Genomic DNA, 24,149 nt, shown 5'->3' on the forward strand with positions numbered 1-24,149 from the left:
CCAGTGTGCACACAACTGTATGGTTTCAACTGATAGAACGTCTATATAACATACATAATTTATCAATCAAATGAAGATGCAATTACATTGTGAGGACCGATGACAGTGCCAGTCCAGGAGCGCATGTAAATGTCATCTCCATCATCCATCCCATAGCTGACGGTACCATCTCCAATACCTTTTTCTCCACGTTCAAGTTCCTCTAACAATCTGAAGTTCCGAGGAACTGCAAACAAACCCCAATAATTAGTGACACCAATACTTGACAATGATAATAGAACAAAAAAGGGCTGATAGCCAACTTAAACTGCAAATCACTTCTAAACATACAAAAATGTCTAATGCTCTTCGTTAGTAATATATCTCTTACCATTGCTTCAAAGTTACAAATTTGATTTTACCTTATGTTCAATCCCCCACCCCTTTAGACAGTCAAATATTGCTGCTGCAATGTCTATTCCTCTCCTAGGTGGAGGTAGGTGCACAAAATTTATAATTTGTTTATTTAAGGACCACGACTGGTCCACCCAATGCGCTGTGAGTACCATGTACTCAATACTTTGATGATCTGACTTCCAAAGATCAGTAGTAATACTAATCCTTCTTGTCTCCTCAAAAACCTTCTTCAATCTGTCACGCTCTGTTTGATAAACCCTAAAGCAATCAGCTTTTACTTGCTTTCTTCCAACTTTTTCATAAAAAGGTTGCAGAACGTGACAAAAATTAATAAAGTCGGGGTGCTCGACAAAATTAAATGGCAATTCAGATATCATCACCATATGGGCTAAGGCCTCTCGAACCTGAAACACCAATACCATAATCATTGTATTAGTTAATACAATTAATTTCATAACAATTCTATAGTAATAATATACGTTAATAATTAAACTCAAACTAACCTTGGGATGCTCATAAGTAGTCTTTGTTTTCACCACAGTTGGCGTAGGCACCCCTGAGGTTGAACGCTCAAAACCCAAAACTGTTTGTCCCCCCACGACCAAGTCTTTCCCCATTGCTTTCTTCCTTTCGACACATTGACCCATATGTCGTGTCAAATGGGAAGTAGCCTTGGTCTTTTGTAATTTCAGCTTTTTTTGGCAATACTTGCAAACTGCAAATGTAGCATCGCCAATAGTAACAAACTTATCTTCGGGATAACACTCCCAAACAACTGATGTTTTCCTCCTCTTAGTAGATGGAATAACAGGAGGTGGTGCTTCCATTTGGCTTTCAGGACGTTCAATTGCTTCAGCTTCTTCACTTGAAGCTGAGACATCAAAATCTCCTATTGCAGCCAAATCAATATCCACATCATCAATTGGTGCTTCAATTTGCACCGATTTTCTCTTAACAGATGCACATACTGAGGGAGCCATTGTGCTTGCAGTCGATGCTTGAGATGAAGCTCGACTTGCTCCAGAGGGTTCTACTCTTCTTGATGTCATATTCTACATCACAATCACATGCCAACGGTTAGATACAATTTAAATAAAAATTTAAAAACACAACCTAGTTAGATACATGAACATATTTTCAGTAACAACACAAGCTAAAAGGAATAATCATAATTCCAGTTTAAGCAATTAACACTTTATCTCCATGACTCCACCATTGTTTTACTAATTAACTAGTGAAAACTTAAAAAAAAAAAACCACCAAACATTGCGTAAAGAAAATAATATAAAAGAAAACAATACAATAACATAAGTATTTTTTTTTATGTGTGAAACCTCTTCAATATAAATAGAGCAAAAAAAAAAAATCAAGAGAATCTATATGATCAACTTAGATATAATATAATAAAAAATGTTTACATCAGTCACAATTTACCAAAAAAATATTTCATAGAAATTTAGAGTTTAATCACAATTCTAATACAAATTAAATGTGTGGGTTTATAAAAAGATTGATTAAATTTATCTAATAAGTAGTCACTTTTCAAGTTTTATAACTTCATATATAATCATTAAATCAAAACTTGATGGTACAAATTAAGTATCCACCTGTTTCAATGTATATTGATAAATAAATTATATTAAAATAATATATTTAAACATTACACCATTTTTTGAAAGACTAAAACCCTATCTCTGGAACTGAAATCTGATTTGAGCTTTAGGTTTTTAATGCAATGTTTGGATGACAGACTAGTTCAATTCCACACTAAGTTTAGAGTTTTATTTTGCACCAAATATACTTATTAATTTTAATTTCAGATCCATTTGAAGGTGGGTCTAATAACATATCTTTAAATTTTTACCCAAACTTGTTTACAATTAAAAATGGATATCATTTATCTTTAATTTTCTGATATTTAAGGGTGGGTCTAAACAATTATTCTTCTAACTTTATCTAATTTGAGGGTAGAATTGGATCTACCTTCAAAAGGCCTAAGTTCATCCCAAACTACAATATAGAACAAAGTCCATTTAAGCCTAACTTAATACGGTAGTTAAATTCCAGTTTGACTTCCTTTAAGCCAAATCAACTTGAAGCCACCTCTATTCAAGAAACCCTTAATTCTTTTGATTGCTAGCCACACAAACTATTAGCATTGTTTGGCATCTGAGTAAATTTTTCCTTGTGATGTTCTAAATGTGCTCTTTTAATGGATGTGGTTATCTATTCATTCCTCCATTATCATGTTAAAATAAAACATCAAACCTCTATTATGAGTTTGAAGACCAATGAAATAGGCGAAAAAAGAAAGAAAGACAAAAAAGAGAAAAATAAAGAAAATCAAAGAAAATAATAATAAAATAATTAAATTATCATTAATATTTAATAATTTATCAATAATGTATCTAGTTATGAAGCCTAATGCTATCCACTCACTATTTGTATATCTAGTATTATAACAATCTTGGCAGATCAAAATTTAAGGATGAAGCGACTTGAAACTTGGTGTTGTCCAATAATTTTATATATATGTGTGTGCGCATGTGTGAGACCTCACTTAATACCTTCTGCATTTGGTAGGGTTGAATCAAGGTATTTGCTATATTTAAAGCAAAAAAAACTATATTTAAAGCAAAAAAAACAGCAAAAAAAAAACAACAACGAGTACTTCTGCAAGTTTGACGGCAAGTTTAATCAAGTTTGAACAACGCATTTCAATCTGCTTGACGAATAAATTTTATATTAAAAATTAAAAAATTAAAAACCCCCAATTCAGAAACCCTAATTCCAAAGTTAGGGTTCAATCAATTTAAAGCAAAAATTACAAAATTGAAAGTGAAAAAATGGAAAAACACAAACCTGAAATATATTTGTGTCGTCCACGTCGCCGTCGCCGTCAAAATTGTCGTTGTAGAACTCTCGATCGCTAGAATCTGCGATTGGCACGTGACGTCAGAAGACTTGAATAGAATCGCTTCAGAAACGTCTGTCGACAGAACTGGAGAGCAGCTGCAGGTCGGAACTTTCAGATGGCGGAGGGCTGGACTTTGGTTTGGTCTGGAACTGGAACTGGAACTGCAGCTTGGAGTTTGGTTGGAGGAGAGTTTTTATGCGTATGGAAGTCTCTGGAACGCAAGCAAGAGTGACTAGGCTGGCTGGAAAAATAATAAATATGTTTAAAGGGAAGGGAATTCTTATTTTAACCAAAAAACGGCACCGTTTGCCTTTTGGTTAAATAAGAATTGGCTCGCGAGCCAAGTCAAGGGACTCAGCTCGCGAGCCATAACGAGCCATTGGCTCGTGACACGTAACGAGCCAGTGGCTCGCGATCCACAACGAGCCAGTAGCTCGCGATCCAAACGAGCCATTGGCTCGCGATCCAAACGAGCCACTGGCTCGAGATCTATAACGAGCATTGGCTCGCGAGCCATAGCGAGCTGCTCGCATCCAGCTCGTATTCGAGCTCGAGCTCGATTCCTCTGAAACTTAAAGCTCGATATCAGGTTCGGGCTTGTTAATACCTGGCTCGTTTCGGGCTCGTTCGAGTTGAACTCGATTTCGAGCTCGAGCCAGCTCGGCTCGAATCCAGCCCTACCCTGGAGTCACCCAAAACATTCTAAAAAACACTTATTAGAAAGGCCGAAAGACTTATTCCTACCCAAGGTCTAGTCCATTCAAATAGACACTCTCTCACCCACTAAGTGTTAAAAATTTAAATACTTACCTTTTAAGTCATTAAAATCAATAAAATTAGTATAATTACCATTTAACTAATAATATTAAAAAAATAAAATTTTATTTCACTTTTTTTTTTAGTTTTAAAAACTAACCATTTATTTCTATTTTAAGTTTTCAAAAGTTACATTATCCCCCTGCTAAGGTTTACTCAAAATAGAGTCATAGTTGCCAACAACTTCTTTCTCCACTCCAACTGCCTTTGTTGGAAACAAAGGGTGAAATTGATAAAGAAACATTGGTAGAGAAACGCAAGCCAAAGGTGAAAGGTAGAGAATCTAACGGAGAAATGTTGATTCAACTTTGACGAAGGGTGACTGTCGACTTCAATTTTGATTCAATTTTAACTTAGATTTCGATGAATCAAGGGGTGATTCTTTGTATCATAAGGGATTTCCATCAAATCGAAGGTCAACTCCCTTCGAGCGCATGTTTGTATCATTAGGGCGACTTCTTTTGTTTTCACGAATGAGATTTGACAGGAGAAAGAAGGTCATCAGTCTCCAGTAAAGAAGATGATAGGTTCTGACGTCGGAAAAATAGAGAAAGAAACCTTAAGAGGATATGTAAGATTTTAAAGTTTTATCAAGAGGAAATGACAGTTTTCTAAACCTAAGGGAAAATGGAAATATTTTATTATTTTTAATATATTACTAATTAAATAACGATTTTGCTTTTGAAGTTATTTATTTTTGCTAATTTTACTAATCTATTAATGAAAGTTTGGATTTTCTATAACAAGCAAGTGAAAGGTTGGAATTGAATCAGAACTTAGGTCGGACATAGTCATTTGGCCTATTAGAAAATTTATAAATTAATAATGGGATAAATATGTGCATACATGTTGATGTCTCATTAGGGGGTTTTGTGCCGAATTGTATTTTTAAAGTAGATGATATCTTGAAATTGAATTGAATTATTAGACCATATTACAAATACTCAAAGTCACTTTACAAATTATTTTTCAATAATGGTGGGACAACTTCTATAAAGATATTAAGTTTTACATAAGAGATGAATGTAACATTGTTTGAAAATAAGAAAAGAATATTAGTTAAATAAGTTTGTGAATTTTTCAATGGCCAAAGGACTATTTTCTACTCAACTTTTAATCAAATTTTAAAAACACACTTGGAATAGTTTTAAAAACTCAAATACTTACTCATAAATTAACTTTTATCAGAGGTAAGGGTAAAATCGTTATTTTACTACTAACCCCAAAAATCCTAAAAATTTATATCTTTTTTTTTTTCTTAGTTTAGAAAACTAACAAATTTTTTACATGATTAAACTTTCAAAAATTATAATTTCCCTCCTAAGATTTCAACTTTTTAGGTGATCCACCAAAATCTGGTGGCTCAACGGATCTGACCTCCATGAAGAAGAAACGTTGACAAAGGATTTGACAGAGAAAAAACATCTTTCGTCAACCAAATCGACGCTTCTAGATGATGAAGTGTCATCTAGATTTGGACGACGCTTCGTCATCGAGAAGCATCAATGCTTTGTCGTCAAGATTCATCGATAAAGGACATTTCTTCTCTGTCGAATTAGATTCCAACAAATCACCTAAAAAATTGAAACACTAGAGGGGAAATTATAGTTTTTCAAAGTTTAATCATAAGGAAAAATAGTTAGTTTTCTAAACTAAAAGAAGAAATGATACACATTTTTAGGGTTTAGGGTTTAGTGGCAAAATAATGATTTTAGTTTTGCCTCTAACAAAAAATTCTAATAGAAATTAGTCAATAGATAAATATTTAGGTTTTTAAATTATCGTAGGTATATTTTTGAAATTCTACTAAAACTTGGTGGGAAATAGTCGTTTGACCTTTTTAAATTATTAAAATATATATTTTGAATTGTAAAATTAAAAAACAAACCGTTGAAGTGCAATTTAATACCAGAACATTACATAATTAGTGCATGTAAGATTGTGACATAATTTTGCTAAATTATTTTTATTATATGATTGAAATCTTTATATTATACAATTGTAGTTGGGCAATTATTGGTTTTGAAGGTGGGTATGTGTTGGTGAGGTAGAGTTAATATGGCAATTTCTTGGTGTCAACTTTTTGTATGTGTGTGTTTCAGCTCTAAGCAATCCACACTAATACTGATTTTTAGCATAAAAAATTTGGGTTTTATGAATCTATTAATCAATATTTTCATAGTTAATAATAAAATTATCAATGGATTACACTTATACAATAATAATCAAATTATCCATGAAATGGGAGTTGAGAGGACTTTTGTCAACTTAGAATAAAAAGTATAGTGTGGGAGGGAGCATTAATATCGGCTTCATTTTTGCTAATTAACAAAATTATTTATAAGGTCGTCCAAGCCACAGAACCACAGTCGAAATTGTTGGCTCAAATAATTCACATTTATGGAAATAATTCGGCTGCCGCTTATTGCTCTCCTCTCCTAATCCAAAATCCCATACTCAATTCATCTTCATTTTCGAATTTTCATATTTCTCTCCTCCTATCCTATTGCTCACCATTATCTGCCAGAACCAACAATAATGGCTTCTTCATGGCAACAAAATGCAACTTTTCTTTGTGAAACATTGACGAGTATGAAGAAAAGTACTCAGCTCGTCGGAGATGTAAGGACACATTTCGTTCTTCTTGTTCCCATCACTTTAATCACTTTGTTTACATTATTTTTCCAGTTTCTCCTCAAGCCTCTAGGTCAAGTTACTTTTGTTTCACAAATGCTTGTAAGCTCTCGACCTCTTACAATTTTCTATATATATATATATATATATATATGAAACTCCTCTTCATGCTTGAATTTTGATATGTGTAATGTGTATATGATGTTACGTACTGACGCTGTTTAGGTTGCTACGTTTGCATGCGCAATAGGCTGGAATCGCCATCGGTCCCTCCTTTCTGGAGCAGAGTAAAAAATTTAGCAGGAAAATATTTCCATTGAAGGCGACAATCGTTTTGACAGTGTTCGAGGCCACGGGATTCATTTTTATGTTTTTCACTCTCACTGCTCGGATTGACAAGGCTATTTTTAAGAGATCAGGGAGATTGGCCATTTTTATAGGGATTGCATCTTACCTTCTTCCGCTTATAGTAACCATCGCTATTTGTTTCTTCTTAGATAATTTGTTCTATCTGGAGTCAGACCTTCGCCGTTCTCTTTTAGCAATTGCTGCAGTTGAATGCACCACTTCGTTTCATGTAATTTTTGCCCTTTTGACTGACCTCAAGCTCCTCAACTCAGACCTAGGCCGTGTCGCTCTCTCTTCTTCATTTATCAGCAACTTACTCAGCTGGTTTCTCCCAGAATTAATCACTTTCGCCATTGATGAGACAGCTGATGTTCCTAAGCATACCACCTTGTGGAGGAATGTGAGCTCTCTAGTCATGGTGACCATCATCGTTTTCGCTATAAGACCATCGATATATCGGATGATGGAGCAAACCCCAGAAGGAAAACCCTTGAAGTCTGTCCATGTTTTAGCCATCACCACAATGGTGCTTGGGTGTGCTCTTTTTGGGGAATTTACAGGACAACACAGCATTCTTGGACCCTTAATTTTGGGACTGAGTATCCCAGTGAGACCTCCACTTGGACCTCTTTTAGTAGATAAAATTCATTACTTTGTTTGGGTAGTGTTCACGCCTTGTTTCATAATAAATACTGGCAGGCGAATCAATTTGTTTTCTATAAGACTTACTTCTCTCTTGGTTGTGGAGTTTCTTATCTTTGTGTCTACGTTGGTCAAGCTTATTGTCATCATAATCCCTTCCCTCTATTTCAGAATTCCTATAATGGATGCTCTTTCCCTTGGCCTACTTCTCAACTGCCGAGGCATCTATGACATTCAACTTTTCACACGGGCAAAGCATCGCAAGGTACTAATTTGATTGTCCAACACAATTTTCTAGCTATAAAGCTTAGCAAACCTTCTAAATTTCTCTTCTTTTGCAGGTAATTTCAGCAGAATGCTATGGAATCATGGTAGTGACAGCAATGTTGCAGTCTACTATTGTGGTTCCATTAGTAAGAGTTATTAGTGATTCTTCAAGAAGATATGCAGCCTACAAAGACCTGACCATCCAAAATTATGTACGCCAATCTGAACTTCGCTTCCTTGTATGCATTCATGAGCTAGATAATGTCCCAACAATTCTCAATATTCTTCAAGCCTCCAATCCCCCAAGAAATCCTGTGGGCATCTGCGTTATGAACCTGGAAGAATACATTGGACTCTCCATGCCTCTTATCATCCCACATTATAATATTGACAAGCTAACAACAACTTCTGATGATAAACCAAACAAAATCGGTCCCATCATCAGTTCTTTCTACAATTACGAAAGACAAAATAGAGGCTTCATGACAGTCCAGTTCTACACAGCTATTTCTTCCTACGCTTCAATGCACGACGATATTTGTTCCATGGCGTTTCGAAAGAATACTTCATTGATAATCATCCCATTCAAGATAACAAATCACCCTTTCATGAAGAGAGTGATAAGCAATATCCTGAGAATGGCTCCATGTTCAGTTGGTCTCTTATTCGATCGTGGGATTTTCGGAAACATCCTGCCCATTTTCACACGAAAATTGGAGCTGAATGTGTGTGTATTATTTTTCGGAGGGCCTGATGATCGTGAGGCTTTGGCATATGGTTCACGCATGGCGAAGAACCCTAACATTATTCTTAGAGTGATTAAATTTATTCCAATTAAACAATCTATTGTTAGTGTCTTGATACAAGAAAATCAAGATTTAGATATGATAAATGAATTTAGAAGAAGGAATATGAACAAGAAGAATGTTGAATACATAGAGATGAACGTGACAGATGGATGCGAGACAGCAAAGAGTATTCATTCTATTGGGAAGCCATTTGAGCTTATTTTGGTAGGAAGAAGACATGATGGTAATTCACAAGTGTTGGTAGGATTGATGGAGAAAAGGGAGATTAAGGAGATGGGTTTGGTTGGAGATTTTCTGGTGTCTTCAGAATTAGAGGCGTCAGTCATGTCGATACAACAGCAAAAAATATTTAGTTGAAGATGAAGATGAAGATAGATGGATGATCAATTAGTTAGCTTTAGTACACAATTAGTGTAATATATCATGCAATATAATCCTTCTATGGCTCTGATTTTGAGTGCCAAATAACACAACTCCATAGATAAGATTGTTTAGTTGAATATCAATGAAAGAAGTCTGATCACATCACATCATCACTACTATTCCATTGGCTTGAAGCTTCATATCTAATATAGACAATGATTGGGTGCAACTGATTTCCTGTAAAGTAATGAATTTATATTAATCTGAAGACACTGCCATCAATTTCTAGAATAACTGGGGCACAAATTGATGACACTTTTTTTATATATAAGAAAATCTTGACCCATTTTCCTAAAACTAAAATTGACTGCATATTTTTATAATTCTAACATCTGAAAATAGTATGATACTCAATGAATATGAAAATATGAGAATATGAAAATATGAGAATATGAAAAAGAAGTGTCAATTAAAACAGGGGTGGATCAAGTGGTGCTCTAATAAAGGTTAATTCGAATTTACCTTAAGTTTAGAATAGTGAATTCGAGTTTGAACACAATTTTGTGGGAAAAAAAAAAAGAAGAATATTTCGCTAAAGTAAAACCAGCTCCTGGTGAAATGATGCTAATGAGCTTAAATATCAATATTTAAAATTTAAAACTCATTAGAGCTCTAGGCCTCTGCCATTAGATCAGTGATGAAGAAAAGGTTTTGAACGCCTCAAGTGATCTTACAATGATTAATCAAAACCTAAATATAATTAAAATTCACATTAAAAAGGGACAAAATTAAATACAAAATAGCTCCGTCCATCAAGAGCCCGACACAGTTTGATGGATAACCCGATAGGCCCAACTCAGACCAGAACCTTCCAAAGAAATTCTCCCTCTCTCGTCCCCTCTCAAAAAACCCTTCTTCAACACTTGTTTCTTCTGCTTTTCTGATTAGTTATAGTTTGAAGGTAACTCATCAGCTTAAGCTTCCGTTTTTGTTTCTACGTGCACCGTGTTAACTCAAAAGAAAGATTAAATTCTCTTTTGAGTGTGAGTGATAGATTTTTTTTTTTTTCAAGAAGGAAGGTGTTTATTTGATTGTTTAGATAATTGTTACTGATGCGCAAATGCTGGAATGTCAAAATAAGTTACCCTGTTTCAGAGGCTTGGGTTTTTTAACTATTGGATCTAATTCTACATTATAACACACAACTAGAAATTTTTTTTTTTTTTTTGAGTGTTTGCTTGGTTGCTTTGAAATTCTGGAAGAACACAGGGAATAGCAAGGGAAAGTTTTGAGTGTGCTTTTGTTCGGAAAGAATCGTCTGTTAGTTGAATCACATATGTATTAATAAGTTTTTTTTTTTTTCTTTTTGAGGAGAATTAGATTTTTATTCAAGATTGTCTGTTACTTTGAGGAGAATCTGCTATTCAAAATTGAAAATTTAGGTTTAAAAATTATGATTTATTAGACTTTCGTGCCTTTTCTTGGAAGAAAATGATAAATGTTTAAGTTTTGTGGATAGAAAGAAATATGGCAGGGTGTGAACCAGTTTATATTTTGTTTTGTTTTACTATGATTACTTGCTCTTTTGTGGTGGCCATGTTAAACCCACTATTTGTTCTTAATTACGGCAGATTTGAGAAGAACATGGATGATAGTTTATATGATGAGTTTGGAAACTATATTGGACCTGAAATAGAGTCCGACCAAGAGAGTGATGCTGAGGAAGAAGATGAAGACCTTCCAGACAAAGCTACTGAAGATGAGCTTGTGTCAGATGGTGAGGGTGCAGCCAATGGGTGGATTACTGCCGCAAATGATGTTGATATGGATAACCAGATTGTCCTTGCTGAGGATAAGAAATACTATCCAACAGCCGAAGAGGTTTATGGTGAAGATGTTGAGACTTTGGTCATGGACGAGGATGAGCAGCCCCTTGAACAACCCATTATTAAACCTGTGAGGAATATCAAGTTTGAGGTTGGGGTGAAAGACTCTTCTACTTATGTATCGACCCAGTTTCTTATTGGTCTCATGTCAAACCCTGCCTTGGTACGGAATGTTGCACTTGTTGGGCACTTGCATCACGGGAAGACAGTTTTTATGGATATGTTGATTGAGCAAACTCACCATATGTCTACATTTGATCCAAACAGTGAGAAGCACATGAGATACACAGATACAAGAATTGATGAGCAAGAAAGGAGGATATCAATCAAGGCAGTTCCAATGTCACTTGTTTTAGAGGATAGCAATTCAAAATCATACCTTTGTAACATCATGGACACCCCTGGTCATGTCAATTTCTCTGATGAAATGACTGCTGCTCTCAGGCTTGCAGATGGTGCTGTATTAATTGTCGACGCTGCTGATGGGTTGCTGGTACGATAGCCTTTCTGTTGCAACTTGCAATCATTCATCCATCAAAATAATTTCGTTATTTACTCATTTCTTTTGGTACTTAGGCAGAATTATATATATATTTTTTTCATGAGTCACCATAGATAGACCCAAGCGTGAAGTTTGAAAATTTTAAGGTTATAGGTCATCTCTTTGTGGGTATCAACTGGGCTGAGCTCAGATTATGGTTTTTCTTTCTAAAACCAATTGCTGTCACAAATTTAATAATCTCTATTAAATTCCATGTGTGCTTGGTGACTTTTACCCTTGGGCCTTTGAATTGTGTTGTTTAACATGATTTATTTACTACTGGTCTTTTTCTCCTTGGAGTGTCTTTGGGCATCACTTGTCACCTTGGTGTGAACCATATGATAGTCATGAGTTGCTTGGTATAATTCCGGTCTTTTTTTTGCACAGGTGAACACGGAGAGGGCTATACGCCATGCAATCCAAGAGCGTTTGCCCATTGTAGTTGTAATCAATAAGGTAAATTTAAATCCAGCTAGGCTCAGTTTAATTTTCACATTTTATTATGAACAATTGCTTCATGGCTTAGTGTACCTACCATTTTATGTATGTACTCTTTTCCCCTTAAAGGTTGACAGGTTGATAACAGAACTGAAGCTGCCTCCCAAGGATGCTTACCATAAATTGAGGCATACAATTGAAGTCATTAATAACCACATTTCTGCTGCTTCAACCACTGCTGGAAATGTTCAAGTTATAGATCCAGCAGCTGGAAATGTTTGTTTTGCAAGTGCCAGTGCAGGATGGTCCTTCACTTTGCAGTCATTTGCTAAATTATATGTCAAACTCCATGGGGTCCCATTTGATGCTGATAAGTTTGCAGCTCGTCTTTGGGGGGACATGTACTATCATCCAGATACTAGGAATTTCAAGAAGAAACCCCCTGTGAGTGGAGGAGAAAGGTCTTTTGTCCAATTTGTTCTTGAACCCCTGTACAAAATATATAGCCAAGTGATTGGAGAACATAAAAAAAGTGTGGAGGCAACTCTTGCAGAACTTGGTGTGACTCTTAGCAATGCGGCTTACAAATTGAATGTCAGGCCTCTGCTTAGGCTGGCTTGTAGCTCAGTTTTTGGTGCAGCCTCAGGCTTTACTGATATGCTGGTTAAGCATGTACCTTCTGCTAAAGAAGCTGCAGCAAGGAAAGTAGACCATATATATACAGGACCTAAAAACTCTATGATTCATAATGCCATGGTGGATTGTAATCCTTCTGCCCCCCTTATGGTCAATGTGACTAAGCTGTATCCCAAGTCTGATTGCAGTGTGTTTGATGCTTTTGGTAGGGTTTACAGTGGTACAATTCAGACAGGGCAGACTGTACGAGTGTTGGGAGAAGGCTATTCCCCAGATGATGAAGAGGACATGACGGTAAAAGAAGTAACAAAATTATGGATTTATCAAGCTCGAGATAGGATAGCCATAAGTAGTGCGCCTCCAGGTTCTTGGGTTCTTATTGAAGGTGTTGACGCATCAATTATGAAAACTGCCACTCTCTGTAATATGGATTATGATGAAGATGTGTACATTTTCCGGCCACTACAATTCAATACCCTTCCGGTGGTAAAAACAGCTACAGAACCCTTAAATCCTAGTGAGTTGCCTAAAATGGTGGAGGGTCTTAGGAAAATTAGCAAAAGCTATCCTCTAGCCATAACTAAAGTGGAGGAATCCGGGGAGCATACTATTTTAGGTACTGGAGAGTTGTACTTGGATTCAATCATGAAAGATCTGAGAGAGCTTTATTCTGAAGTTGAAGTGAAGGTACTTATTTTCTTATACCACTTTCCTTTTGCAATAATTTAGTGGTCTTCTTCTTCATCTCTCTTGGATACTTTTTGCCTTAATTGGCTTGATCTGCTTAAACTTCTAGGTGGCGGATCCTGTTGTCTCATTTTGTGAAACAGTGGTGGAGTCTTCATCGATGAAATGTTTTGCCGAAACACCCAACAAGAAAAATAAAATCACCATGGTAAGGAAGCCACTTAATTTTCTTTTGGATCCTGGTGGTCTGTGAATTGCAATTTATATGGCTAATCTAATCTGGTTTTCTTAATGTCTATACATTTGGCAGATTGCAGAACCGCTGGAGAGAGGTCTTGCTGAGGATATTGAGAATAGTGTTGTAAGTATTGATTGGAGTCGGAAGACACTTGGAGATTTCTTCAAAACAAAATATGACTGGGATTTGCTGGCAGCTCGATCTATATGGGCGTTTGGCCCTGATAAGCAGGTAATACAGATGCTTTAAATTTTTAGGTGTTGCAGGAGGTATATTAGTTTATTTTGTGTATGGTCCCATGAGGCTAAGTTGATGTACATATTTTATGCCTACAGGGACCTAATATTTTATTAGATGATACACTTCCAACAGAAGTTGACAAGAACTTGCTGGGTGCTGTCAAGGATTCCATTGTTCAAGGGTAAGTTAGCTTATTATTTTTCTGACTGAAAATTATTTCTTACCAGAAATAGTTTGATGATATTTTGGACAGATTTCAATGGGGTGCTCGAGAAGGACCCCTCTGTGATGAGCCCATCAGAAATGTCAAGTTTAAAATAGTTGATGCAAGGATTGCTCCAGAACCTCTGCATCGAGGATCTGGTCAGATTATTCCCACAGCTCGTCGTGTGGCCTATTCAGCTTTCCTTATGGCTACCCCACGGCTTATGGAACCAGTGTATTATGTGGAGGTAATGGTTGTTTATTATGTAGAATGAATTGCATTTTGAAGAAGGGTTATACGCAGTTGGCTGCTTCTCTTAGCTTAACTGAACTTTAATGCCATAATCTTGAAAAAAAATTGGTAGTCTGATCTGTCATTGTCTGTTATGTTCTTTTATCTTCTAGTGTACAACATCTCAAAAAGACATCTTCTAGTATACATGCAATTCATTTTGCTGCAGTAGAGTTTCTCAAGGTTGTCAAATAAACATAAAAATATTCCATTGAAAACTAAAAATATATTATTTCATTTTTTTTTTTCCCTCATTGAAACTATGGTATTCCTTACAAAAAATTGTTTCATTGAGATAGCTCTATTTCATTATAGGTTTTGACATGCATATTTTGGTTATCTAATTTGGTTGTTGCTGTCTTTCAGATACAAACTCCAATTGATTGTGTCTCTGCGATCTACACTGTTTTATCTCGCAGGCGTGGGCATGTTACTGCTGATGTTCCTCAACCAGGGACCCCAGCGTATGTTGTTAAGGTATGGAAAGCTTTGCATGCTTCAGGCTGTTAAAAATTTGTTTCTATGACTTACGTTTTTAATTGGAGTTTGGAGGACTAGAATATTTGCAATTTTTATCTTATTGAATTTCCAAACAAATCCCCTGTGGTTTTATTTCATGTGCATGCAGCTGGTTCTTCCACTTGTGCAGAATTGTTGAAACCATAGGTGTTGAGTTTCTGTGTAATGCATTCGCTTGTTTTAGTTTTTACATTCAAATTTTTTGGCCACTGGTTTGCAGGCATTTTTACCTGTGATTGAATCGTTTGGTTTTGAGACGGATCTGAGGTACCATACTCAAGGGCAAGCGTTTTGCCTCTCAGTGTTTGATCACTGGGCTATAGTTCCTGGAGATCCCCTCGACAAGAGCATAGTTTTGCGTCCACTTGAACCTGCCCCAATCCAGCACCTTGCCCGTGAATTTATGGTCAAGACAAGGCGTAGAAAGGTATGACTCCAATCTCTCCCTCTTGTCCACTCACTCTCTCTGGTCCCTTAGATGTCAATAAATCTTTTTGCAAGAAAATGCATAAGGACTGAGTTGTCTTAAAATTCATTTATGTGATTCAAGGAACCCAATAGTCTTTTTGTGCTAATCAACATGCCTTTTTATAGGATCAATATATTTTTGATGCTACTTAATATGGTAATCGCTTATGCATTCATTTGGGTTTCACTTGGATATGGCAGGGTATGAGTGAAGATGTGAGCATCAACAAGTTCTTTGATGAAGCCATGGTGGTGGAACTTGCTCAACAGGCTGCTGATCTACATCAGCAAATGATATGATGGATGTAAGCAAGTAGGGATGTCTGTCTTGAGAGTTTAGTCTTTCCTTTTCCTCTTGCTAAATCCATCAAGGTGTAGAGGTTAGAACAATTGCAGTAATTATAGTGAAGCTATCATATAACTGAACTCCACACGTGGACGCTGCCCAAACCAATCTCCAGTAGCTGTAAGTCCAAAGTATTTTTAATTAAGATTCTGTGGAGTTGTTTTTTGGAATTATGTTGTATTTGATTCCCTAATTTACAAGGGCTGTAAGCTAATGTATTCTTTTCTTTGTTGCTAGTCGTTATGTGTTTTCAAGATAGTAGTACTTTTTTCCCTTTTTTTTTTTTTTTTAAATAAAATCAATGAGAAGTTTTTGGACCTCTACGGGGCATCAACAATCATATATATCTTTTGGATGGTTTTGAATTTGAGTATCAAAATCCTAATTTCACCGAGGCACAACCCTTGGCGTCTTTATGATGATCACACCATCACATTTGAAGCGATTGACAATTCTTGTCGGAATTCTCCAATTCTTGATCAGACACGTATATGAATGAAGATTTTACTTTAGAAAGTTTATTCACGTATTCATTCTTAGTGATCATTACCAACCCATCCATCGATTCAAATTGCCATCCAATACATGATAAATAGTGCAAAATCTTCAATTCATTGCAATGTCATATAATTTGTTTGCTACAGCCATTGGGTAATTTGTTTGTAACTTGTTAGTCCTTTTCTTGGGTTCTTTGTTTAGTCCTTTAGGCACTAAGATTCAAACAGACCATCGATAAAACATTAATACACATGTTCTCTTCTTATATTATCTTTCCTTAGATGGCACTTTATTATAATTCTCTAACTGTATTTGTCTTAAAATATAGATATAAAATCATTATTTACACACAAATAGGTGAAGGGGAAATAATCATTGTTTGCACTTAATTCCCCGATAGAAAAGATCAATATCTATATTAAAATACAGCTATTTGGCTCGATACGGCAAGAATAATAAATGGTAACCAAAAGAGGCACATTTGATTGTGAACATTTTTACTTACAAGTTTCATATAATAATGATTTTTAATTCGTATCCGTGTGATCAATACTAATTTTGATACTCATAATGATATATTATTATATAATTAGATGATTTTAAATTAATAATAAAATAACACTTAATCATATAATAATATATCATCATTGATACTCGAATTAATTCTCCTCACAAGTATTCATAGCATTGGTACACATTATATTATTGTAAAACAGTTTATTTCCCTCCAAATCCTATAGCTTTTGGTCCAACATCACATCATTTTAATTGAAGAAACCTATAAATTAACCACAAAATTCCATATTTAACTAACATATAGCGTAGTAATCTTCAAAATTCAAGATTTCATGGTTCCAAAATCATATATAATGACAAAAGGCTCTATCGTTCTATCATTCATAATATCTATAGTGCTCCAAAATTTTTATAAGACTTCTCTTCCTTAATCAGATCATATTTTAACTCAATGGTTTCAACACCAACCTAATTCAAATCAAGAAACACTTCACATTCCAGTGAAAGCCTTCTTGCCACCACCAGAAGATCCAGCTGGAATAACTTTCAACACATTGAACCTCACTGTCTTGGACAATGGCCTAAATTTGACAAAACAAGAGAAAAAAAATATAATTGTCAATGCAAAACTGTAAGACTTCTGGAAAAACCACATTTATGCATTAAAAATGATAAAGAAAAAGGTTTTTTGGCTAAGAATTATAACCTGCATTGGCCAATAATGACATGATCTCCTTCCTTCACACGGAAACATGGTGAGATGTGTGCAGGAATATTTGAATGCCTCTTTTCATACCTGAACAAACAAAAAGAGCATGTTACTCTTTATAGAAACAAAATCTAAAGACAGAAACAGAAAATGCTTAGACACCCAGAAGCTGGCTCACACCTTTGATATTTCTTCACAAAATGAAGGTAATTCCGTCTAACAACAATAGTCCTCATCATCTTGGCACTGTGGCAGGTACCTGCTAAGATACGTCCTCTGATAGAAACAGTGCCAGTGAATGGGCATTTCTTGTCAATGTAAGTTCCTGTGTAAAACAAATATATAGGGCTCAAATCAGCAAGAAACACTTTGGATACAAAATAAATTTTGAGCAATTAACAAGTATCTTATTTTTATGTAGGCTGTAAGCTACAAGAACACAAGTACATATATTAGCCATGCCAAGTAGAGAAGAAACAAGTATATGGTCAGAGAACTTAGATAAAGTGCCAAGTTAAATACCTAACCACTTGAAAAAGGATTCACCCACTGATAACATTATCCAAAAATAATTCATGCATATGCCAATATAAAAGGTATCCACTTGAAAAGCATTTGATTTCTAAAGGTCATTAACTAACTCTAATTTTCTTTTTTTTTTTTTTTCTGACCAGTATCCTATCAATAGGATACAATATAACATCCAAATGTTTGATAATTTTAGATAATACTGAAAAATTCAAGCCTCAAAAGGACTCATTCAAAACAATTCATGGCTGAGAAAATTGGTAACTTTTGACCAATTGGCACTAAATACTCATTCAATCTTCTCTTCAATCTCATCCATTCATAATCCTCTACCCATTAGACACTATCCTGCGAAAGAAAAAATCGTGCCCGACAAGATAGTGGAGACACTCCCATTGATGGTAGCCAGAATTAAAATATTTTGCGCCATTGTGCACAAAAACTTGACAGCTATAAATGGGAGGGCTCTTTGTATTGATAGCAATTAAGTAAACCTACAGCTTCAATTAATTTTGGGGTTTCTCTGTCAGAGTTTGTGTTTGTCCTTGGCCTCCTTTGGCATTGTTTATCTCCCTAATTTCTTATTTTAACTTTTGTGGATGGTTCCCTAACTTTTGGATATTTCCCCCCTAAGGCCAAAGTTTTTCCCTCTTATAAAGGAGTTCCCACCATCAGACATCTCTCAATGTCACCCCACATTAAGTTGGATCAATACATTCAATTTCTAGTATATTAGTCATGCTTACAATTCCATAAATATACGACATCGATTAACTCCGCAACAACCTAATCTGTTTTTCTGCCTTAAACATCATTACATCAACTAATCTAACCACAAAAAGTAAAAGTTGACATCTAAGTTGACAGAAGACAATGTCACCGGTTATCTAAAAGCTTCCTACATAAACTGTTGAACATGCACATCACACATAGAAGAAGAAATCACATAACCCAAGTTTCATGAAGACTCATATACTCTTGTTACAAAGTAAACATGTAACCAAGTACCAAAATATTATACACACAGACACATATCATTGCCATATTCAAATTAAAAAAGCTAGCTATACGGAATGCATAAATATCAAAATCTGATCTGAAGATTCAAACAAATGATTTCTTATTTTATATATCCTATCAGTAGTAGAAAGTTGAAATCTTGGTGGAGTTCGAAAGGAAGCAAATACCTTCGACGGCTTCTCTTGGGGTCTTGAAGCCCAAACCAATGCTCTTCCAGAAACGGTTCCCGCCCTTTCCAGGTCTTTTTCCCTTGCTTGATTTCTTCGAGCTGTTACACAAAAAAAAAAAAAAAACTAAGCAAGCTAAATACAGAGAGAGAAAAACAAGTTATATGCTTGTACAGAGCTTCATTACCATAAAAACACTTTGGGTTGCTTCAAAAATGCCTTCTCCGTCTGCAACAAAACACCCATAATAACCCCTTATTTAACCTTGGAACACAATCAAAATAAAAAGCGTAAAGAAAAAGAGAATGAAGTGAACCTGCTCGGCCATGACTGAAAGATGCTGAAGCTTGAAAGTGTCAAGCAGATGGAGGCTTTGGGAACTTCAGCCTCACTTCCTCAAAACCCTAAACGACCCGACCGGGTTACTAATAGCCAGCTACGCTTCAAAATGGGCTGAAATTAGGCCTCCTTTTGGGCTTCGATAATCTCGAGTCAAAATTTTTAATACCCCTCAGATTTGCTCCAAGAGATTATTGATGGCTCAAATGAAACTATTGACCACATTCTTTCTTTTATTTAACAATAAATATAGGAAATTTAATTTGTTTATACAATTTTAATCATAATATTTTTTTTATTATATAATTTTAGTCAAAAATTCAAATTAATATTAGTTTTATCTACCTATCTATTAATTTAAAATCAATTTAATATAATATATTTTCAATATAAAATAACCAATACTTTTAACTAATTTAATTACAAAATTAGTTCCCCAACTCATGCTCTTCTTATCACTGTATATGCTTATGCTCTTGTTATCACTCCATATTATTCCTATACACAACCATTAATATATTTTTTGGGTCCAAAGCTGTAACATCTGGTGTTTGCAACTTCAAGGGGCTACTACTTTGTGTTCTCCTCAGCCACTGGATACAGCAAAAGAGGGACCAATCACCAACCCTATCCTGAATTTTCCATTTTTCGAAAATTCTTCAAATGGTTATTACTACTCTATTACTTCCCATTTCAATTCAGTTCTTCAAAGTAGAAGAATATAACATCTTTCACAAACTGTGTGTGCACTGTGAACAAAAATTGGGAACTACATTCCTTCAATAAAAAAGAAATGTTGTAAAATGTGTAAATTTCATAAGCCAGCCATCTTACCAGCTTACCAGCCTACCCCACCAAAATTCTCCAGATTTTCTAAATTTGAGATAAGTTTTGATAATGGTTTGAAGGAGCCCTTAGGTAACAACAAAAGTTGAATTTGCAGCAAACTTGAGACATAAAAATGGCATTACAAGTGTTATTGGTGAACTATGCTTACATGGGTGGAGGAATCTTGCTCCATTCTATGCTCCAAAGTATCTGTTGAAGGATTTTGACAACAAAATTAAAATTTTTAATTTATGTTCACATCATATGTAACAATGGTATTGAAAAGTTTATATGGTTTTTCAATAAATAAAACATAGAAACATGTAAACTACCTTGTACCTTGTAATTTGATTTGAAGTTTGGAAGCTTGAATCACTAAAATAAGTGATTTCTTGACTTACACCATTCAAGGAAGAAAAATGGAAGAAAGGAGAAGCTTTTCCCGGCAAAGAAGAAGAAGAAAAGAAAAATGTATATTTTTCTTTATTTTCTCTCACATTTTTTGCATTAAAACTTGATAATTATCAAGTTAAAACATATGTTTAATTCTCATTGGTGGATACATAAGAGAAATGAGAATTTGACACATGTTAATTCATTTGTACCCAAAATTAATCATTTTAACTTTCTAAACAATTTAAAAGGTGTAAAATGACAATTTTGCTCCTTTTCCGAATCTTATTCAAAAAACACAATTTTTATCCTCGGAAAGTGTTAGCCAACTATGGATAAATATTTTCAGCTTCATAACACTATTTTCTTCCTTGAAATATAGGTGTAACCTTCAAAGTTCATAGTGACGTAGTCATGGGCCCCATATTGGACGATACGTTTTATTATATCATTATATAACATAAAACTGTCGTTAACCGATGTACTTCATTTTTCGCTACAAAATGAAGCTCCCATTGATCATGTGGTATCATCTAGCAATGTCCCATGACCCCTACATCACAATGAAATACAAGCTTCACATAATATCAAATGAACCTTTCTTACTCACACTTACCATGTAGTCCAATCCCTCCGTCATTACATCCTGATTAAACTTGGATTCATGGAATGTCAAAATCCAATATTTAATCTTTTCGAATATCAAGTAATACATCATAACGTGCCATATCGAAACTTTTTTCTTGTGGTCTTTTATCTACATTGGCCAGTGTCTTAGATTTTCATGTTTCTCGATATTCGTATGGGAACTTGGGAGTAGTCGAGCTGACGGATGCTTGTATGATCATCACTTGTCCTCTCGCTCAAGCAACATATGATCAAAACGGCTTTTGAACGAGACATGATTAGCCTCGTGGTATACACCGTATGAACCATACGTTCCGAAACAAAGCACAACTGTGATATCTCAAGTCAAAAGATCTATACACTAGTATGATTCACAATGTATCATTGAGTACATATTAATGCCCATGTGATCATCGTTCAGCGATCACATTCGATAAACAATATAATAGAATAACCTTTGATCAGTTCTCTAACCATCAAATGGTTCCATTGTTTACCCATGTGTATATCCACCATGTCTAATATCATCCATTGATATACTGTAGTGATATAGCACACACCCACTATGCAATACTATTGCCCAAACAGATTGCCTATGCAGGGAACGATTTGATGACGTTTATTAAAACTCATCGGGACCTTTCACATATTGTATGCATGTAGTTAATATAGATGTAATATACAACTACATATATATATATATATATATATATATATAAAAGTGACGTTTAAAACATGTGAAGTATGACAGAACTTTTCTTTTATTAATAATGTATATGCAAGATATACAATCCTTAAAACCAATTAAAGCGATTGGTTTTTAGGGCATATTCTAACAAAAACTCCCACTTGCACTAAAGCCAATCGCTGTAGTACCTAATGCCCATCCTCTCTAGATGTTGGTCCAACAGTCTTTGCATTAGTGCTTTAGTTAGTGGATCTGCAAGATTGTTTGCCGAAGCAATCTTCTGAATAACAATATCTCCAGCTCCAACGAATTCTCTCAAGATATGATATTTTCGTTGAACATGTTTTGACTTTTGATGCGCTCTTGGTTCTTTTGCCTATGCAATGACACCAGTATTGTCACAAAATAGAATTACTGGTTGACTCATCTGAGGAACCACGCCCAACTCTGTGGCAAATTTACGCATCCAAACAGCCTCTTTTGCAGCTTCTGAAGCGACAATATACTCATCTTTTGTAGTAGAGTCTGCAGTAGTTGATTGTTTGACACTTTTCCAACTGACTGCACCTCCATTACAAACAAAAATAAATGCAGACGTAGACTTTCTATCGTCTACATCTGACTGAAAATCAGAATATGAGTATCCTTTGAGCGTCAACTCTGAACCCCCGTAACCTAGTATCAACTTCTTGGTCCTTCTTAAATACTTCAGGATGGCTTTTACTGTTGTCCAGTGTCTTTCTCCAGGATTTGACTGATATTTGCTTACTGCACTAACTGTAAAAGCAATGTCTGGTCGTGTACATAACATGGCATACATGAGACTACCTACTGCCGAAGCATATGGCACCTCACACATTCGTTGTCGTTCCTCATCAGTCTTTGGACACATATCTTTTGATAGATGTGTTCCATGAGGAAACGGTAGTAGACCTCTCTTAGAGTCTTGCATGTAAAGCATTTCAACACTTTCTCTATGTACAACTTTTGAGATAAACCTATTAATCCTTTCGCTCTATCTCTATAGATACAGATACCTAAAATATAAGTTGCTTCTCCAAGATCCTTCATGGAAAAAGATTTCGCTAGTCATAGCTTAACGTCAGTCATAGTGCCAATGTCGTTTCCAATTAATATTATGTCATCTACATACAAGACTAGGAAAATGACAATTTTATCTCTATCCAATTTATAAACACATGGCTCATTCGGATTTTTAATAAAACCAAATACTCGAATTGTTTCATCGAATCGAATATTCCAGCTTCTTGAAGCTTGTTTCACTCCATATATAGATCGATGTAGTTTGTACACTTTATACCTCTCGGTAGCGGACACAAAATCGATTGGTTGCTCCATATAGATATTTTCTTCAATATACCCATTGAGAAAAGCAGTTTTAACATTCATCTGTCATATCTCATAATCATAGTGTGCTGCGAGGGCTAGTAGGATTCTGATGGATTTAAGCATTACGACTGGTGAAAATGTCTCCTCATAATCCAACCCTTGTTTTTGAGTATAACCTTTTAGCTACCAATCGAGTTTTATAAGTTTCAACTTTTCCATCCTTGCCAATTTTTCTCTTGAAGATCTATTTACATCCGATCGGAACTATTCCATCAGGTGGATCAACAAGCGTCCATACTTGATTGACATTCATAGATTCAATTTCTGAATTCATTGCCTCTAGCCATCTACTAGAGTCAATATCCAATATTACCTCTTGGTAAATTTTTGGATCCTCTAGATGCTCAGTTTCTCCCATTAGAAGAGATTCAAAATCTCCTTTTGTCAGAAATCCATATCTCTCGGGAGATCAAGACACTCTAGCAGATTTTCTTATTTGAGCTGTTGTAGTTGGTATAGGTGATTGTATACTTGGAGGATTTACCTGAATAGGCTCGGTTACGGGCTCTCTAGACTCTTCTCCGAGCACAATTTTCCTTATTGCACCACCTTCCTCTAAGAACTCTTTCTCAAGAAAATGTGCATTTCTACTGACCATAATTCTTTGATCAGAGTGAAAGTAGAAATAATATCCTAAACTTTCTTTTGGATACCTGATAAACCGACCTTTTTCTACTCGGGACTCCAATTTATTAGTTCTAACCACTTTGAAAAATGCAGGACATCCCCAGATTTTCAG

The 24,149-nt window shown here is 35.3% G+C and overlaps 4 protein-coding genes across 6 annotated transcripts; 2 read left to right on the forward strand and 2 right to left on the reverse strand.

Annotated features, from left to right (window-relative positions):
• Positions 1 to 6: 6 nt before the first annotated feature.
• LOC123200485 (zinc finger BED domain-containing protein DAYSLEEPER-like) lies at positions 7 to 3,556 on the reverse strand. 2 transcript variants are annotated; one of them, XM_044615683.1, is made up of 4 exons: positions 3,259 to 3,556; positions 900 to 1,448; positions 371 to 800; positions 7 to 226 (listed from the first exon to the last, which is right to left on the reverse strand). In XM_044615683.1, exons 2-3 carry the CDS (start codon positions 1,443 to 1,445, stop codon positions 384 to 386), a joined length of 963 nt encoding a protein of 320 aa, XP_044471618.1. In that variant the 5' UTR covers positions 1,446 to 1,448; positions 3,259 to 3,556; the 3' UTR covers positions 7 to 226; positions 371 to 383. The 2 variants fall into 2 exon arrangements, with proteins under 2 accessions (XP_044471618.1, XP_044471617.1); XM_044615682.1 differs by having other exon boundaries at positions 402 to 800; positions 3,259 to 3,554.
• On the forward strand, positions 3,429 to 9,186 carry LOC123200296 (cation/H(+) antiporter 27-like). Its single transcript, XM_044615434.1, has 3 exons — positions 3,429 to 3,512; positions 7,014 to 8,018; positions 8,095 to 9,186. The coding sequence occupies exons 1-3, from the start codon at positions 3,429 to 3,431 to the stop codon at positions 9,184 to 9,186; spliced, it is 2,181 nt and encodes a 726-aa protein (XP_044471369.1).
• An 813-nt stretch (positions 9,187 to 9,999) lies between these two features.
• Positions 10,000 to 15,941, forward strand: LOC123200698 (110 kDa U5 small nuclear ribonucleoprotein component CLO-like). Of its 2 annotated transcripts, none has more exons than XM_044616029.1 (11): positions 10,000 to 10,153; positions 10,824 to 11,571; positions 12,007 to 12,075; positions 12,187 to 13,380; positions 13,490 to 13,588; positions 13,691 to 13,849; positions 13,954 to 14,039; positions 14,112 to 14,310; positions 14,721 to 14,831; positions 15,094 to 15,300; positions 15,543 to 15,941. In XM_044616029.1, exons 2-11 carry the CDS (start codon positions 10,837 to 10,839, stop codon positions 15,639 to 15,641), a joined length of 2,958 nt encoding a protein of 985 aa, XP_044471964.1. In that variant the 5' UTR covers positions 10,000 to 10,153; positions 10,824 to 10,836; the 3' UTR covers positions 15,642 to 15,941. The 2 variants fall into 2 exon arrangements, with proteins under 2 accessions (XP_044471964.1, XP_044471965.1); XM_044616030.1 differs by having other exon boundaries at positions 10,034 to 10,235.
• Positions 15,942 to 16,970: 1,029 nt separating this feature from the next.
• LOC123200385 (40S ribosomal protein S11-like) lies at positions 16,971 to 19,561 on the reverse strand. Its single transcript, XM_044615554.1, has 6 exons — positions 19,442 to 19,561; positions 19,313 to 19,353; positions 19,126 to 19,226; positions 17,591 to 17,735; positions 17,408 to 17,497; positions 16,971 to 17,282 (listed from the first exon to the last, which is right to left on the reverse strand). Exons 1-6 carry the CDS (start codon positions 19,451 to 19,453, stop codon positions 17,192 to 17,194), a joined length of 480 nt encoding a protein of 159 aa, XP_044471489.1. The 5' UTR covers positions 19,454 to 19,561; the 3' UTR covers positions 16,971 to 17,191.
• Positions 19,562 to 24,149: the final 4,588 nt, after the last annotated feature.

Source organism: Mangifera indica, chromosome 17 (genome assembly GCF_011075055.1).
Source record: "Mangifera indica cultivar Alphonso chromosome 17, CATAS_Mindica_2.1, whole genome shotgun sequence".
NCBI lineage: Eukaryota > Viridiplantae > Streptophyta > Magnoliopsida > Sapindales > Anacardiaceae > Mangifera > Mangifera indica.